Source organism: Bombus terrestris, chromosome 1, assembly GCF_910591885.1.
Source record: "Bombus terrestris chromosome 1, iyBomTerr1.2, whole genome shotgun sequence".
Taxonomy (NCBI): domain Eukaryota; kingdom Metazoa; phylum Arthropoda; class Insecta; order Hymenoptera; family Apidae; genus Bombus; species Bombus terrestris.
In genome coordinates, this window is record NC_063269.1 from 9,983,061 (window position 1) to 10,000,000 (window position 16,940).

Genomic DNA, 16,940 nt, shown 5'->3' on the forward strand with positions numbered 1-16,940 from the left:
AAAGAAATCACAAACTTGTAACATATTCCTACGTTGCTTTCATGAAAATAATTATTCTTTAAATATTCATTTATTTCCCGAGTATTTTAAAAAGAATTTCGCTATCTATAATATCCGTGACAAACCACCGTATTGCGTGAGACAGCCAACCACGACGTGTCATATATTATACTACCCTACTTAGTGTTCCTTAAAATCGCAAATGCTTGCTTTTACTGCTACTATGAAAAAATATATTTCATTAAATATTCGAATTGATATTCCTACATTTTTAGACACTTATTTAACCGTATTTCACGAATATTCCTTCTAACATCCAATGGTTTTTGAAGCAGTTGATTTTCTTATTATCAAATCTTTTCATATCGTAGGCATAGTCGTTGCTTAATATATCATGTTTATCTTTATTCCCTCAATTGTTTTTTTCCTTTGACAAAGAAGATTAATAGATAGCGGTTAACTTTCTGTTTGAAACATCGAGGGAATTTAATTAGGGAACTAATTATTAACAATATAAGCGCAGTTTCCAACGTTTTGTAAGTGAAGCACAATCCACTAAAATTTCAAGCCATTATCATTTTTTTAATTAATAATCTGAGCGGAACGTTACTTATATGCAATGTCGAGAATGAAAGGGTTAAAGCGTTTAACTAACGTGGAAATTTAAGAACGTTTCTGCATCGTCACGGCACATATTGAAAATAAAGGAAGAGGAACGCGCTATTCGTTTTCGCCCGGCTTTATATGCAGCTATGTATCCGAAATCAATAAAAAGTTGGCAAATAAATAGCGGAAAGTGCGGGAGAAAGCGAGGCAACTGTGTTTAAACTGGTGCACTTTTTAACTTTCAAAACTTAATTCACCAAGACGCCGGCACCCTTGAGTACGTCGATAGGGGGTTAACTACAGCAAGAAGTGGTACGATGAAGGTAGACGGTACCCGTACAGATTAAGCATCTTAATCACCGCCGAGTAAAACTGCAAATTGCTTGGCTAGGTGAAATGAGAATGGCGTGGGTATATGCCCACTTTTGCTCAAGAGAAGAGCGCTCGTGAAACAAAAAGTTCAACGAGCTCGAAAGAGTTATCCCGAGAATGATGAGAGGCATAAAGGAATAGAAAGAGACACATGCGTAAACAGAGGAAGAAGAGATTTACTCTGAAGTACAAAGGAAATGCAAGAAGGAAAGAACACCGAGGAAATGGAAACAAATAGATAACAATGAAAAAAGGGAAAATTAAAAGAATTAATATACGGGAAAGTAGAATTTTAAAATGTACGAGAGCGAATTGGTTGGTTGGTAAAAAAGGTCAAGGACTACTTATGTATGTGAAGCTATACATGCAACGTGCTTGTAGAAGCATTTTAGGTGCAGTTGAATAATAATCGCATTACGTTTTAGAAATTTAATAAGAATAATATAGCTAGGTTATATATGCATGTTGTATGAAGTTCTTATAATTACATTACTTTAAATAATCTAAATTAGTGCACGTATCATGGAGCGATGAAATTGTCTTTCAGCAATCAGTATTCAACTAAACGAATGAAATTGGCGTTTGCAATTGTCGAATTGTATAATAATTTGATTCTTATTTCTTAATTTTAAATCGGATGAATTAATTTTGATACGATTTACATATTGCTACGACAAATCGACCAGATGATCTTGATGGTTATAAATGATAGTGTTTATATAGTGTTTATACATAGGTATATTACCTTATTGCACAGTTTTAAGGTTTCTCTTTTGTCGTCTGTGCACATGCGACGAAAAAGCAGCGAACAATAGTTTACCATAGGACAGAACATATACGCAATCGTTTTTATGACCCATTTGCAAATATTCTTGACTGAACGTTCGATGTAAACGCATTTCACCACTATGCATGCTTTTCCCGCGTTCAAAAACTAAAAGCTCTTTGTGTTCCGTGCTAGAATGATTTCAACGCCATTCGTTTTGTGAACATATCATACACTATACGATTCTAATTTGAAAAAAATTCACGTGAATGCATATGACTAATTGATTTTTCATGGCGTATATATATATAAGTAGTATCAAAAAAGAGGGAGGTGTACGCTTTGTTACGCTGTGAGGTTTTAGTATGAGTCGCGTTTCTGGCCGTCGCTCGCGGTCCTACAATGACGCAGGCGGATCGCCCGGCGAGGGATATACAATGTTATTGACGAGCGCATAGTTGTCGCCAAGCAGCGACTTCCAGAAACGTCGATTTCGGTCTGTTGTTTCAAAAGAATGTGGCATATGTGATCATAGGCGCGAACGGTGGCGTGATCCGAGCATAGTGGGGCTCGTCTCCCTGAGAGGACCAAGGAATGATCTAAGCTCAAAGCAGTCCTTTTTGAAGATTCTAAGAGCACACATCGAGAGATCGGGTGTATAAAGCCGCTAAACCGAACGAACAACACGTTGATACTGTTTATCACTGAATAATCTGTCACGCTTTATCATTATATTCATCGTTATTAAATACACAAACTATATCAACTTGTTAACAAATAAAGCATCCTTACTTGTCCTTACTCTAGACCTATTTTAGATACTACATATATATATTATATATTTATATTATTATATATTATATATTATTATTATATTTATATATTATATATTTATATTATATTATTATTTATTACATATATTTATTTATATATTATATATATAAATATATATTTCTGGCTCTTATATATATTTGATATATATATATATATGATATATATTGGATATATATTTCTGATTTCTGATTCAGCTGATACATGTAATTATTTGCTATTGATACTATTATTGTTCATTTTATAAAATATTTAATATAGGAATCTTGTCTTTCTGTTGCAGGCTGGATGATGAGAAATTGGACCTCATAAACGTAAGTAACTTAACGTTAATATCGGTAAAAATTAATGAAATTAATATATATCAAGCGTTAGAAAATTTATCGCAAGATATCTTGTTTAATTTTATGTTGCTGCGTTTTTAATCCACCGAGACCGATTTTTGTCATTTTTTTCATTCGTCCATTGTCGTTTTTTTCATTCGTTTTTCATCGATGTTAACGAAGTTTCGAAAACTTTCATACAATGCATATATTGTAATATATTCACAAGAAAAGTCACGTGATAAATGTTCGAATATTTTCGCCAGCCATTGGCAACATATAATTATGACAGGTTTTCTCTGTTTCCTGATATATGTTGATATGCCACATATGGGGTAGAAATGGAGCGTGGTAAATGGACGCGTTCTATGTCGTATCAAACGTTACCGCCGCGGCATCTAGGCGGTCTAGTGTACCACGTCGCGGGCATAACTGTATGCGCCAAATAACCGGAAATTACCGGGCGCATTTCAATCAGAACACCAGGCAAGCTTCGAACACGCGGGCCCATCGTTTACTCCGCATAATAGTCGGTCGTATGATAATCTCGCAAATCGAGCCAGGGTGCAGCCCCTGAAAACCGATTGCTCCGTTCTCTGGTAAACCTCTTCCAGTGAACGACTACGATCGATCGTCAAACATGGTAAAAGGGCATATTGGAACTGTTCGCTATGTTTGTGATAGCTTCTAATGCAGGTTCACATTCGCGTCAATTTCTTGTGGGCGACTCTCAATTATGTTCATAATATCTTATTAAGTATTGGAAACTTTATTGCCAAGACTATTTCATTTTATTGCTTTTTATATATTATTGCAATTATAAGTACATTATTTTTATCTTCGATTTTATCGTTTTTATTAATAGACATCGCTCTTTTGATTTTATCTCAATAAAGAATAGAAATAATTAGTAACACTTTCGAAATTTAATTTATGATGAAATAACAACACTTTCCTTCTAGGAAATCGTTCACTTTTGAGATTAACCTTTACGGGTGTTTCAAAATGGTTAATTATTTCAGATGTGCCACTCTTATCAACAGTATATTTCTTTTACATTAAACTATAATATTTTTTATACAATAACAACGCATGCGATCAGGGAAAATATCGCGATGTATTTCTTTAAAGCGCATTTTGCAAATTTTAATAATATATTTTTCAAAATGTGCTCATGAAACGTTATCAAAGATGCATAATATAAGTAAAGTAAGAAGTTTTTAATTTAGTTTCTGTTTTAATTTAGTTTCTAGATGCAGGAATATTTACAAAATAGTGAATTTATTACGAAATATTAGTCGCGACAATTTTCATAAGCATGTACTTACTGCACGGTCTTCTTTACTCGCGAGACTGTACAAACTGCATGAGCACGCGGCAGTAATTACGTTTCCTTTGAGGTCTGCCCCCTCATTAAACCGCAGTCGTATCAGAATGCTTCAACCACTGACACTAAGTTAGAATCTGTAACCGCTTAATAAGCTTTGATATATGTAACGTAATACCTACTTACGCACTTGTGTACTTGTGAATATTTATCACAATAATTTATAGACGTTAAATGAAGCTATACAGCCCCTCTTCTGCGAATTATATAGTTATCCATTAATTTTAACTAACTGTCGTTTCACATAATTCGTAAAAATAAGAAACGTCACGAATTAAATTTTTAATAGTACGTTCTGAGAGAAATTCAAGCAGACATAGGAATTAAATAAACACGTTATTTCGCATTATAATTTCCATATCTTAAATATCATCATGCATTTATTAACGTTTATTTTCTAAATCGCTATTGGCCATCATAAATAATTAGAATACTCATAAATTTCCTCATATCGAGAAAAGTATCGTGGAAACTGCTGAAAGCATAAATTTGTAATCCTCGTTTCCGCATGAATAATTTTTTACTGCACAAATTATTTAAAAGTTCTCTATAACGATTTCATCGCAAAAACTTTTTAATTTAAACAGTTAATCTCTTATAAATTCTTACAAATGAGAATAATGATACTAGATCATTGGAAAATAGCATCGAATCATTTGGAAATTCTTTTGATCACATTATGAAGAAACTATTAGGTCATCCCATAAGTTCGTGCCGCTTTTATATATGTTATATATGTTAAGATTGTTTACATATCTTTCAGTTTCATGAAAAAATGTAATCAACCTCTCGTTGTACAACTTCTTCCCATTTTTCATTATTCCGTCTCGATAAAAGTTCTCTTGTTTTTCTTTAAAATATGAAATGTATACACAAAGGTCGGCACGAACTTATGGGATGACCTAATATGTGCCATTAAAGAAAACCATTTGAAAGAAAAAGCAACGTTCTATATACCAACCTAACGTACGAAAGTATACAAATAGAAGTGCATTTGCATAAGCTTGGAAACCCGTTAAACGAGTATTTAAATGAAGCACTACTAATATTTTAGTACATCATCCCATGGAACCACCTTTACGTGATTCTGCTATAATAGATCGGCTCGATAAATCTTCGGCCACGGGTTATTCTCTGCCGAATTGTTCGCTACTTAGTCACTGGTAGGAGGAGAGAAAAAAGTCAGTTGGTTCCATGAATAAAATGCTAGTTATCGAGATCGTAAATCGCAATGTTGGAAGGGATGGCGGATGTTGGTACGGGTAGGAGCAGAAGCAAAGAGGGGGAAACCGTAAATGGTGGCGTTCAAAGTAGAAACAGTGTTCGCCAGGTCGGCCAGGATTCGTACATCACCACCCGCGGTTGATTTATTCAGAAAATTTTCACCGCGATACCGGTTCTAGCTCTGCCTTGCTCTGTAAGTCGAATAATTGCCACCCGTGAGAGTAAATGAATCTAATTGCATCTAAAATTTAAATAAGACTTCGAATTTGCATTTAATACTGACATCTAACTGACTGTACGGGATTCGATAAAGCAAGACTAATTCCTTTCTTCTTGCCTGGTCTATTTTCCACAATCGCAACTTCCAATAAATTTTTTTATAAGAAAAGAAAGGGATTGATTGTTTTGTTTTATTACTATTCAGTGTTAACGATTTCGCAACTAATGGCTGGTCTCTGAGATGGCAGGTTGCGAATTATTTATATACTTGGTTTAATCATTTAACGTATTCATGAATATTTTAGCTTTTCATTTTTATGGAAAGCTACGATATAAAATACAGATCTGGAAGAGATGAGACACTTTTTTTATTCAACCTCCTCTCCGCTATTAGTAAAGATATGAATTTTGTACAAATATGCACAGTATAACAATAAGTATTAAACGCACGATACGTTAATATTTGCTGAAGTACATGTAAAACGAGTGAACAAATTGAAGCATTTTATATATTAAATCTCAAGCAAATTTCAAGTATCGGTAAATAGAAATGGAACCTACAGTACCATTCATAAATCACTAATTGTTAATATATGTAGGACAAGCGTAGATGAATGTATTACATTCCCATTTTATTAAAACTTCTGTTTAAAATTAACAAGTGTTTTGTGACTTATGAAAGACGCGAGTAGAATAGCAATAATGCCGTACTATAGTACACACGTTGATAAAAGGTACTAGCTTGATATGTGATATAGGGAAAATTCCTCGCACCAGCGGAAAACGGAACAAGAACGTACTTCTAGGATGCTGATAAGGCCGCAAGAGTTACGCAATATTGTGATAAAGGGGAATACCGCCTTTCCTGTGTAGTGATAAAGAGGTACATGGCACATACGTCTATAGAAGGCAAACGCACAGGGACGAAAGTTGTATCTTGACCGAAGGGGCGAGCGACGTCGAAAGAAAAGAGACAGAGCGAAACGAAACTAACGAGGATAAAGGGTCGACGTAATGGACAATGCGCGCCGAGATTCATGCCAGCACGTAAGAAAAATTGGATTCGCTGCATCGCTTACTTGCCGAGGAAACGATTAATTTGCTTGAACTTAAGACAGCTATTCCGTTGATTGGTTTTGATATTATTACGATAATACTTTCTCACACATTGAACACGATATAAGAATTAGAAGCATATTTGTGTACGTACTTACTTTCAGTATAGCATTTTTATACATTAGTACGGCTGCAAAATGCAGAAATACGAATGAACCAGCACGAGTTGAGAAATAACTTTTAGAACAAGCGTACAATGCTTCCGTAACAATGGTCACATCATCGTTGCTATGTGCATTTTTTCACATCGTGTATTTGTTCCCTGTCTCCCTTCCGCGCATATTCATAGCTTTCTGTTGATTTTCCATATGCCTCCAGTTTGAACATCTGAAATGTTTTTTAAAAATATAGACAGTTCGTTGCGTACATGTTATAAAATATTTATGTTTCTGCATATTTCACAAGAACGGTAGCGTTCATATCCGACAAATAATTGTTTTCCCTTTTTATTTTCCTTTCCTCCCATACAATCGGCTATTTCATTTGGCCTTTGTGCGGGTAATTCTTAACAATTATATATTCAGCGATTCAATTTTTATTCAACAATTTTTGCAAACCTTTATTCGAAATTTGTTGAATCGTGTACTTTTCTGTACTGGAATTAAAAATTATTTTTGTTCTGGTCAATCGTTACGTTCGAAAATGTGCAAAAATATGTATCATAACTAATTTGTATAAACCAAAGATATTTATCATTTATTTAGATATTTATCATACTTCCAAAATATCCAACGTTGAAAGAAAAATGTATCTATTTAATTAAAAGCTTTTAATCTTTCTAAAATAATATTTCCTTTCCCACATTTGATTGAAATATTAAAAAACGAGGCATTTGTTTAGTAGTTACTTTAATTACAGATCGACCAATGTAAAACTTAATGAAATAAAAATTCGGAAACTTACATTATAAGGACGCTTCGTTTATAACAAGTCACTTAGTTTAATCGTAATATAAGCTTTCTCCATGATTCGTTATTACATCGATAAACTCTTGGCTGTTATTTGATGGACGAGAGAAAAGCGTAACTTGGATCGGTGAAGCTGTTAACGAGGAGCGCCGTCTAGAATGCAATCGGTGAAAAATAATTAAAGACGATGAAATTAAACGTTTGCACGTCCATGGTGTTCGAGGCCCCATTTGTTCGGCTCCGGTTTTAATTATCAGGCGCTTGCCATTAGGCCGATATTAATGACGCACGTTCGCTCGAGCGTAGCTCCCAACAGACTTCTACTACTTCTACGCTCAATACAACCATCCGACGATCGTTTGTTTAAAGCAGTCGGAAGTAATATCAGCCGTTTCTTCCTCTCGGATTCTCACCCACGCTTCGCCAAAACAAAAGGAAATGTTGCCTTACGGATCACACAGATTTATACAACGTATTCATTTTATCGATTGCTAGCATTCATTGCCTTTTAAGTGTAACGTATACGTTATAGTATAATTATCTATTCAAAATATCGTAAGATGTCTGAAACGATAATATAAATTAACGTTTCAATGTATTTGAATACTTGGTGATTTTTTATAAGATACAGTCCCGCTCGAAAGTCTTAGTTTAAATGTTAATTTACATTTCTTTATTAATTCATCATTAATTTCTGCACACCCATATTCATATTCCTCATATAATTGTCTTATCAAGTGTCTGTAGATTTATTGGACGGGCAGTATCTAAGCTTTGTCGCTACAAATCGAGTAATATATCCTGTTCTTCTTATTGTTATATCGTGTCTCTTTGCGTACTATCATTTGGATGAATATATCACCTCATAAGAAGTACGCATACCATTGGGGAAACTGATATGAACGAGATCTTCTCCTAATGACAGTATTTCATGCAGATATTATTGCAGTAAAATAATAGAAGCATTATTATTTTATTCTTATTAATATCGCTAATAGAGTTTAAGTTAACTACCAATTATTTCATCTAATTTAATACGTATATAAATAAGAGAAGAAAAATTGTGATAAGCAAAAGTTTGTCTCAATGTCATGTTCTCAAAATTATTTTTTTAAAATAACATTACGTATTTTTATGACAGTATCGTAGCAGATCGTTTCAATCGTGACTGCAGCACTATGAAATATTTTTTCAATAAAGATGCCTCTTCGAAGAAAATTGGTTGTAACATAGAAAAACAGGTTGCAAGAGGTTTTAACCTACTTAAAGGTTCGTAGCTGCTATCGTTTCTGTTATTTGTCCAGAATCTGCGTCATTAACCGCCACTGTTACCTTCTTCAAACGATCGCAGTATGTCTAAATTGCTGGCACACGTCGCACTCTTCCAGTGCAGTTCGATCGGCGTCCATCTCATTTTTGCCATCTGCTTCCTTCGTTATTGTCTACTTTGTTATTTACAATAAATAGAAGCGCTCTGTTGTTTCCATCCTTCTTCGTTTTACTCTCTGCGAAAAAGCCAAGTACTTAAAGAGATTAAGAATAACGATTACCGAAGCTGCTATAGGAAAATTTGAACATAATTGACTTACATTGGATTTGCTGAAGGACCAGCATTTGGCGCGAAAATTAAACGATAATTAAATTTTATAGTAAAGATAAACTTATATACCAACCTCCTTATTATTAGTTAGAATATAGCGTTTCATTTTTTAAAATATTTTTCATAAATATTTATAGAAGTTACATCAATTGTATAACAACTCATCAATGTTTATTTTGAAAGTTCAGCCTTCCGTGTCCTAAAACACTAACTCTAGCCCGTATTTAAAATCTGAGCAACAAATTAGTAACTGTTTCGACCCTTTAAACATAGTCCTTTTGGACCCACGAGCAAGCTGTCCGCCAAAGAGACTCGAAGGCTAACGAGCTAGGGGTATAGGTCAATGGCAGAGTCAGACCTGAAGAGAGGCACTCTCGTGTTCGCTAACTGCCTGTGCACCGTGTTCCGTGTTTACGACACGTATGTTGCTATTAAGCATACAAAAGCAGGTACCCAGGGTGGACCTACAACATGGTAACACAGAAATAGACAGCTTTGTTTATAAAGTAATTTTTGGAACTTCTTTTTGTCTTGAATAATCGACACAAAGCTCTTTCAGGAACAACTCTTTCAAGATTTTGTAAGAAATAACATATGTTAAATACCGATGTTATAAATGCATTTGATTTAACACGATTTTAGAAATATAAGTATTACGAACAGACTGTAGATTTTTATGCAAATTCATATTTTCGGAGATATAACTGGGGAAGTGGAGTCTCGGTAGAAAATTCTTTTACCTACCAAATATTGTAAAAAGTTCTGTAGTTTGAATGTTTTGTACCTTCTTTTTTCTTTTTATGTTATATGTATTTTGTACAGTTTTGTACTTTCAAATTTCCTACAAATGCACAGAAATCTGCAGTCTAATTATGAAGTTGGTACAGCGGAAGGAAAAATTACGTGATATCTAAACTATGTCTTTCCATTTATTTCAGAATACTATTTTACCTGAAGCCGTACACTTTTGGGAACGAGCACTCATGGTCCGTGAAACAAAGAGCACTATTCGATTGAGCAGGTATTTTATTTTCACGTTCGACTAATGCATGTACGTTTGTCTAACGTTATACATTGTATAAACTGTCGATTGTCATATAAAATGAAAAAATGTATATTTATTCCGATTGAAATATAAATGTAGGTGAATAATTTTGGATAATTAATCAAATTAAATAAAATCGATAATTCTAGAAGCAGTCTACTCCAATTACTATGATTTAGAAGGTAACGAATCGATACTCACTGCTAATGGATTCGCGATCTTTTGTATCGTACATGTTGCAAATACATCGTTAATCCAATGGCAATGGAATTACTACCGTTTTTAACACGATCATTAGTATTCCAAATAACGTAATCAGTTCAAGAACTTGCATAAATCATTCTGTACGCATATCCATACACAACTGTCAGTAGCACGTTTATTTGCATAGCAACCAAAATGCTAAGGTAAAACTGTGAATATGCATTATACGTATTTGCGTAACGGGTTACCTGATTTATTGCCCTAATCGCGGACGTGCTTGCATTATTAGCGTAAACGTTTCGTGTATTTATCACAGCCGTTTAATACGCACTTCTCGAACACTCGTAATAATCCTGAAGCATGGTTTTTTCTCCCTTTTTTTTTTTTTTTTAAAGCTTAGTCTTGAAAAGCGAAGATCAGTCAATCATTACGATGTTACTAACGTAACGGCAAAGTTGTCGCAATAATTTTATGTTTTCAATCGAAGGAAATACGGTATTAATACAGACAATTCTATAAAATGATAGACAGATGACGTTTTGACAGACGACAAACGATACTTTATCGAGAATCGATAATGAAGAAATAACAGAGCTCGTGTAACAACCTCGATATATTGTATTTCCAACTGCAAAATATTCATTTTATACGTTTCTTTCCCTCTTTCTTCTTCCCTCCCTGTTCTTTGGGAATGCGACAGCGCAGGAAGCTAAGCATAGCCTCACTTATGCATTTCTCTCAAACTTCCACGAAATCCAAGGTGCTAGCAAGTCGCAGATAACGAAATCCATGCGACAAATCAATTTTGCACGAGACCTCCGGGATATCCAATGACTTTTGACGTTTCGGTTGGGCTTCGACCGGACGCGAAAAGACGTGGATCTAAGAAGCGAACCAGGTGAATAGGCGGGGTGGCAAGGATGGGTTTCCACGGTGCGGAAAAGAATTCGTTACATTATTCAACAAGCACGCGCGGAACACACACTAGACAGGAAGAAAGCGTTTCTTATTTTCGCAAACTCTGCTCGCTTTTTTAATATTGGGAATTTGCCCCGTCGATACGCAGATGAAAAGGCATAGACAGTTCCAATCTAAGATCTGTAGGAAGACGCAATGAATGAAAATTGAATTCGTAACGAAGAACTTGTGTTCTCTGTTTCTTTACCTTTTTTTATCAAATTTGTATCTTCAGATGGCATCAAAGCGTAAGAAATATACGTATGAATGTTTATCAAAGAAAAGTTGTCTCATAAAATGGGAATTTTTTATTTTAAAATGAGGATATTATTCTTTAGAGAAATAAGGATTCAATCGTTTATGGTGCACGTATAATAATTTATACAATTATTCTACGACTCTTTTGCCAAACAAGAGTACGTAATTTTGTCTATTATGTTCTTTAGAAGAACAAGGATTCAAGATTTTAAATTATTTAAACTTCGGCATTTAATACCGAATAGACTAAAGCCACGCCACTACTAGCGTCCAAAGAAATGATATGTCAGTATTTGGCATTAATTACTGTCAGTTGCGGTATATGCGCTGTTATCAAGGAACGTCATTTGTCTTCGAAGGAAGACGGACATGTGGTGTACAATATTGATCTGAAGCTTCGCAACGAGCAGTGTAACATTAGTTACTGACACCTAAGTTGGCTTCTATTATTAATCTTCATCAATATTGTAAATGAGATCAGATGTGTCCGTTAAATGCATAAACAAAGTAAAACATAGATTATATAAATTTATTTTAATCAATTTAATTTTAATAACTTATGAATGGATGCTGGTCAATGGAATAATACCTATATTTAAATAATTCCTTCTCTTTTGTGAAATAATTTCTTAAATAATATAAATTATATATACTCAAAAACAAAGGAAAAATTAAATTTCATAAAATAAAATTTAACATGTTAATGCGTTATTAACATTATTATTATCATGACATAAGTTCTAATAAATTATGATCGGCGCCATAATGTAACCTACCCCTAAGTGGTCGACCTATAAGGAAAGTCGCTGTGCAATGAGAAACGAATAATTTACCTAACATTGACCCGACATCAGAGCTATAAATACGTATACACTAAAATAAGAATTGTATACCTATGTATCGCTAATGATTAAAATTGGTCGATTGTAGTAAAAATTCACGAAGTTACGGTTCATTCGTTCGTTTAGGTACTCTAAAATCCATTAGGAGAAAATGCACGCAAGCGCCACTTTACCGCCACCAGTACCTGTTCAAACTTTTAATCGGATCGTTTCCCTCGTTTATTCTCTATCTCTTGGCCGCCATTCTCGCGCTACCTTTCTCTTTTGATGCACTTTTCTATTTTTCGTAGCTTTTACAAACCTATGAGATTCTTTTTTTTCGCCCGTCGAATCAGCTTTTCGCGAAAAAGCCCCGTCGATTTCGCGCCAATTGAAATTTGTCAACTTTTCAAATTTCTCAAATTTCTCCAAAATATAAAAGAAGAAGTACGGGGTAACATTAATAGCTGACGAAAGTAGCTATGACTTTCGAATGACATCAGCAAAGACATTCGAAAAAGTAAGAAAATGAACTGGTCGGTTTATGGCGTGGTTTCGTTTCTGCCATACGGTTTTCTTTTATCGTCTCGGCCAGATCCAATAGGGATTACGAAAACTGGATGGAATAGTTGAACGGGATAGGGTAGCGTCTCTCGCAGGATTTTCTCAGATCTTCTTCCTTCGATTCATAAATATCCCCTGGCTATAATACTTCGCTGAAAAGACTCCCATGAGTACCTGCACGATATTCACTATCGAAACAACTTCTTCCTACAACATTTTTACCCTCTGCTCTCGACCATGAATCTGTTATTCTTGTCGAACGCGGAAGAAATTCACTTTGACGCGTCTGGTAAGCTAATATCCTCTAAGCTTCGGTGGAAATTAATATTCTGCTATACATTTTCAACGTTAACTCGCTTCGATAACACCTTGTTCGAAGAATTTAGTTGGTCAGAACGTTGATCATTGATATGTGCGAATATTACAGTGTGTGATCAAAAGAACTTATAGCGAATTTCAAACATTTATCATTCACGACATGATCATTTACAAACAGATTTTTATTCAGATTTATCTTTTTATCGACACTTTGCTCACTATATTTTGGATACTTTACTATTTCGGAAAATCCATCTATAAGTATTAGGTCGTCCGAAAAGTTTCTTTCATTTTATAAGGAAATAATTGACGCACAATATTTTCCGTTTTATATTATTTTATCGAATTACGTATGATCCAGTCTGTTCTATCAAACTAAAGATTACAACATTCGACAGATTAGGTTTGGTGTTTGTATAAAGATGCGTTGTTGTAAAAGACGTGTCTGTAAAAGAAAAATACTTTCCAGACAACCTAATGTAATAGTGGAAATTATTTGCGGTCGATTAGTGGAACAGTCATTTTTCTGTCGTTTTTCTAGTTTCAACATGTATAAGGAACTTTGACATGGAGGAAACTCCGAAACCCCATAATATTATTACAGTGTGTAAGCAACAACACACGCAGCATCTTTGATCAGCTAACTTCGAATCCCCAAAGTTGTGTTTTGAATAAAACATTCTTCGAAACAAGCCTAGAAATCCAGATTAATTTTGTATCAAGCTTTTGAACATGATAGGAATTTTCGGGCAATTTGGTGAGTTCGATATTCGTATAAAGAACGCAAACGAGCAAAATGTCGGAAATAAATTTCGTACATGATAAATAAATCTAGTTTCAACTTATCAATCGATGGAGATGTTATATACGCTTTTTAGATTAGTCGAAGAAATAGATTTGGTATGAGACGAGCTTACGGTAATGCAGAAAGTGTGTCACTGCAACAAATCCGCACTCTCGGCATTACCTGGTTTGAGTAAGTATGCTTGAGTAATGCTTTCAAACTGCTTCGGACTCCTTTAAGTTCACCAAATGAAGCGAGAATTCTTTCAAAAAATCTACTGGTGACTCTTCTCGTATTATGGAAAAAGTATCTTCGAATATTCCAAAGTGTCTGCTTTCACAGAGTTTCATAGAAGATAAATGTAACGTGAATTTTGTTTCGTTTTAATATATACACTCCTCGTCAAAAAGATAACCCAGGTGTGTTATCTTTAATTTCTCAATGACGCGTGTAAAGTTTTTCGTCTGTAACGTACGATATCAAAACATTATGAGCTCAGAATATATGAAAATAATTAAAAATATTATGAGGTTTAGTATGTAACAAAGAAAAACTGATCCATACTAAGGTCGAAATGATAACACACTCTGTTAATATGTTTAGAAATTGCTCAGTAGTTCATGATCTATCAACGAGTAAAGATTCCAGTACAATATTATATAAATTTGTAAGTATGTGAGACCCGGAAAAAAATTAAACGAGTTTGAAAAAAAGCGAACTTTTGAACTAAAACAGCAACAGTTATCAGTAACAAATAAGAAGTAGCAAAGTAATACACAATTTCTTAAAAAATGTTGAAGATTATGGCAAAAAGAAAAGTACTGGTCGGCTGTCATCGTTATCCGATCGTGATAAGCGAGCAATTTTGCGTGTAGCTTTCAACTCGCAGTTAACAACGAAGCAAATAGTGGAAAAATCTAGTGTTAGTGCCAGTGGTTCAAGTGTTCATCGAGTTCTACTATCCTGCAAAGATATTAAGAGGCTAAAATTGAAAAAGAAACCTTCGTTAACAACGAAACACAAAGTAGAACGTTTACGCTTCACAAAAGAAAGAATGCACTGGAAAAAGAAATGGAAAAAGGTACTATTTTCAGAGGAAAAAGGATTCAACTTGGATGGTGCTGGTGGGTTCCAATACTATTTTCATAACATAAGAAAAGAGACAATTTCAGCAATTTGATTACAAATGGGAGGAGGCAGCATGATGAATTAGACCGGCATCGGTTATTTCGGCAAGACAAGTATCAAGTTCATCGTTGGGAGAATGAATAGTGTCCGAAACATAAATTTAATCAAAGAACAAATAAATAGTCATGCAGAACGCATTTCTGGATTTGATTAAATCTTTCAACAAGATAATGCACCTGTGCACACATAAAGATTGATCGAATCATATTTTAATGAAAATAATATATCTATTTTTCCGTGGTCTGCACGCTCTCCGGAACTTGGTATTATTGAAGATTGCTGGGAAGAACTTATTCACGGTGTATACGCAAATGGAAAGCAGTATCAACACGTACAAGAATTAAAAAATGCAATTGTACGCAAATGGGATACGTCAAGTCAAAATTATAACCAGAAACTATATAAATCGATATCAAATCGTACAATAGAAGTAATAGAAAATAGAGGAGGATGTACCCATTATTAAACAAGTATATATATGTCGGAGATGTAGGGACATCGGGCCTTTCTTTAGGAAGATCCCCAATACCTGGGCTCGAGGTGACATAACTGGTCGTCGAACGTAGCCACAGTCACGGGATGAACGATATGCCTAACAGAGGAAGTGCTGATGTTGACGGACACGCTGTATTAACAATCAAGCCCCGGTCAACCAACCCAATGTTGGTTTGACGCGGGACTGCCTAGTAACGGCGCTTGGGATTTTGTTGATATTCCCGATCAATATGTAATTGACAAATGTGACCGTATCTGTCTTTTATTTTGCAATCACCTTGGAGAGTTTACTGTTATCGTCTTGGCAGTCAGTCTGAAAGTAACCCAGCATCTGAGTAAACGTGTCTGCGTGCTACAAAACATATTCTAATGTTCAAAGAGTTTTCCCGTTGACCGTGGATTCGTTAATGAACCCAAGAACATTGTCAAAAACATCCGTTAAACTTATTGTTCATTAAACTAATTAATCGTTAAACTAATTATTCGTTAAACTTTGTAAAGATATATTTATATGTGTAAATACAATCTTTGTTGAGCATCACGATGGCTAATTCTAATGAAGAATTACCACGGCCCGAAATCCTAACGAAAACCCGACATATATTTGATAAGTAATTATTGTTAGTTACAATTTATGTTGATTATCATTTTCTTATTGCGCATGTGTTATCATTTCGTTCATAAAATAATATAATTTTTTTCGGTTACACACTAAACCTTACAATATTTTTAATTATTTTCAACGACGAGCATATTCTGAGCTCATAATGTTTTGTTATTATACGTTACAGACGAAAAACTTTGCACGCGTCATTGAGAAATTCAAGATAACACACCTGGGTTATCTTTTTGACGAGGAGTGTATATAATCGAAATATAATAATCTAAATAATCTAAAAATCATAATTGTAAAATATTCTTGTACTTAAATACAAAAAGTTACCAGTCGTTTCG

General features: G+C 34.4%; 1 protein-coding gene across 1 annotated transcript in view; it reads left to right on the forward strand.

Moving 5' to 3' along the window:
- The window catches only part of LOC100644117 (leishmanolysin-like peptidase), a 206,828-nt gene that overhangs the window by 176,779 nt on the left and 13,109 nt on the right, over positions 1–16,940 (forward strand). Inside the window, exons 4-5 of the mRNA XM_003393226.4 lie at positions 2,859–2,889; positions 10,291–10,373. Coding sequence (XP_003393274.1) covers positions 2,859–2,889; positions 10,291–10,373 — 114 coding nt within the window. The remainder of the gene's footprint in view (positions 1–2,858; positions 2,890–10,290; positions 10,374–16,940) is intronic.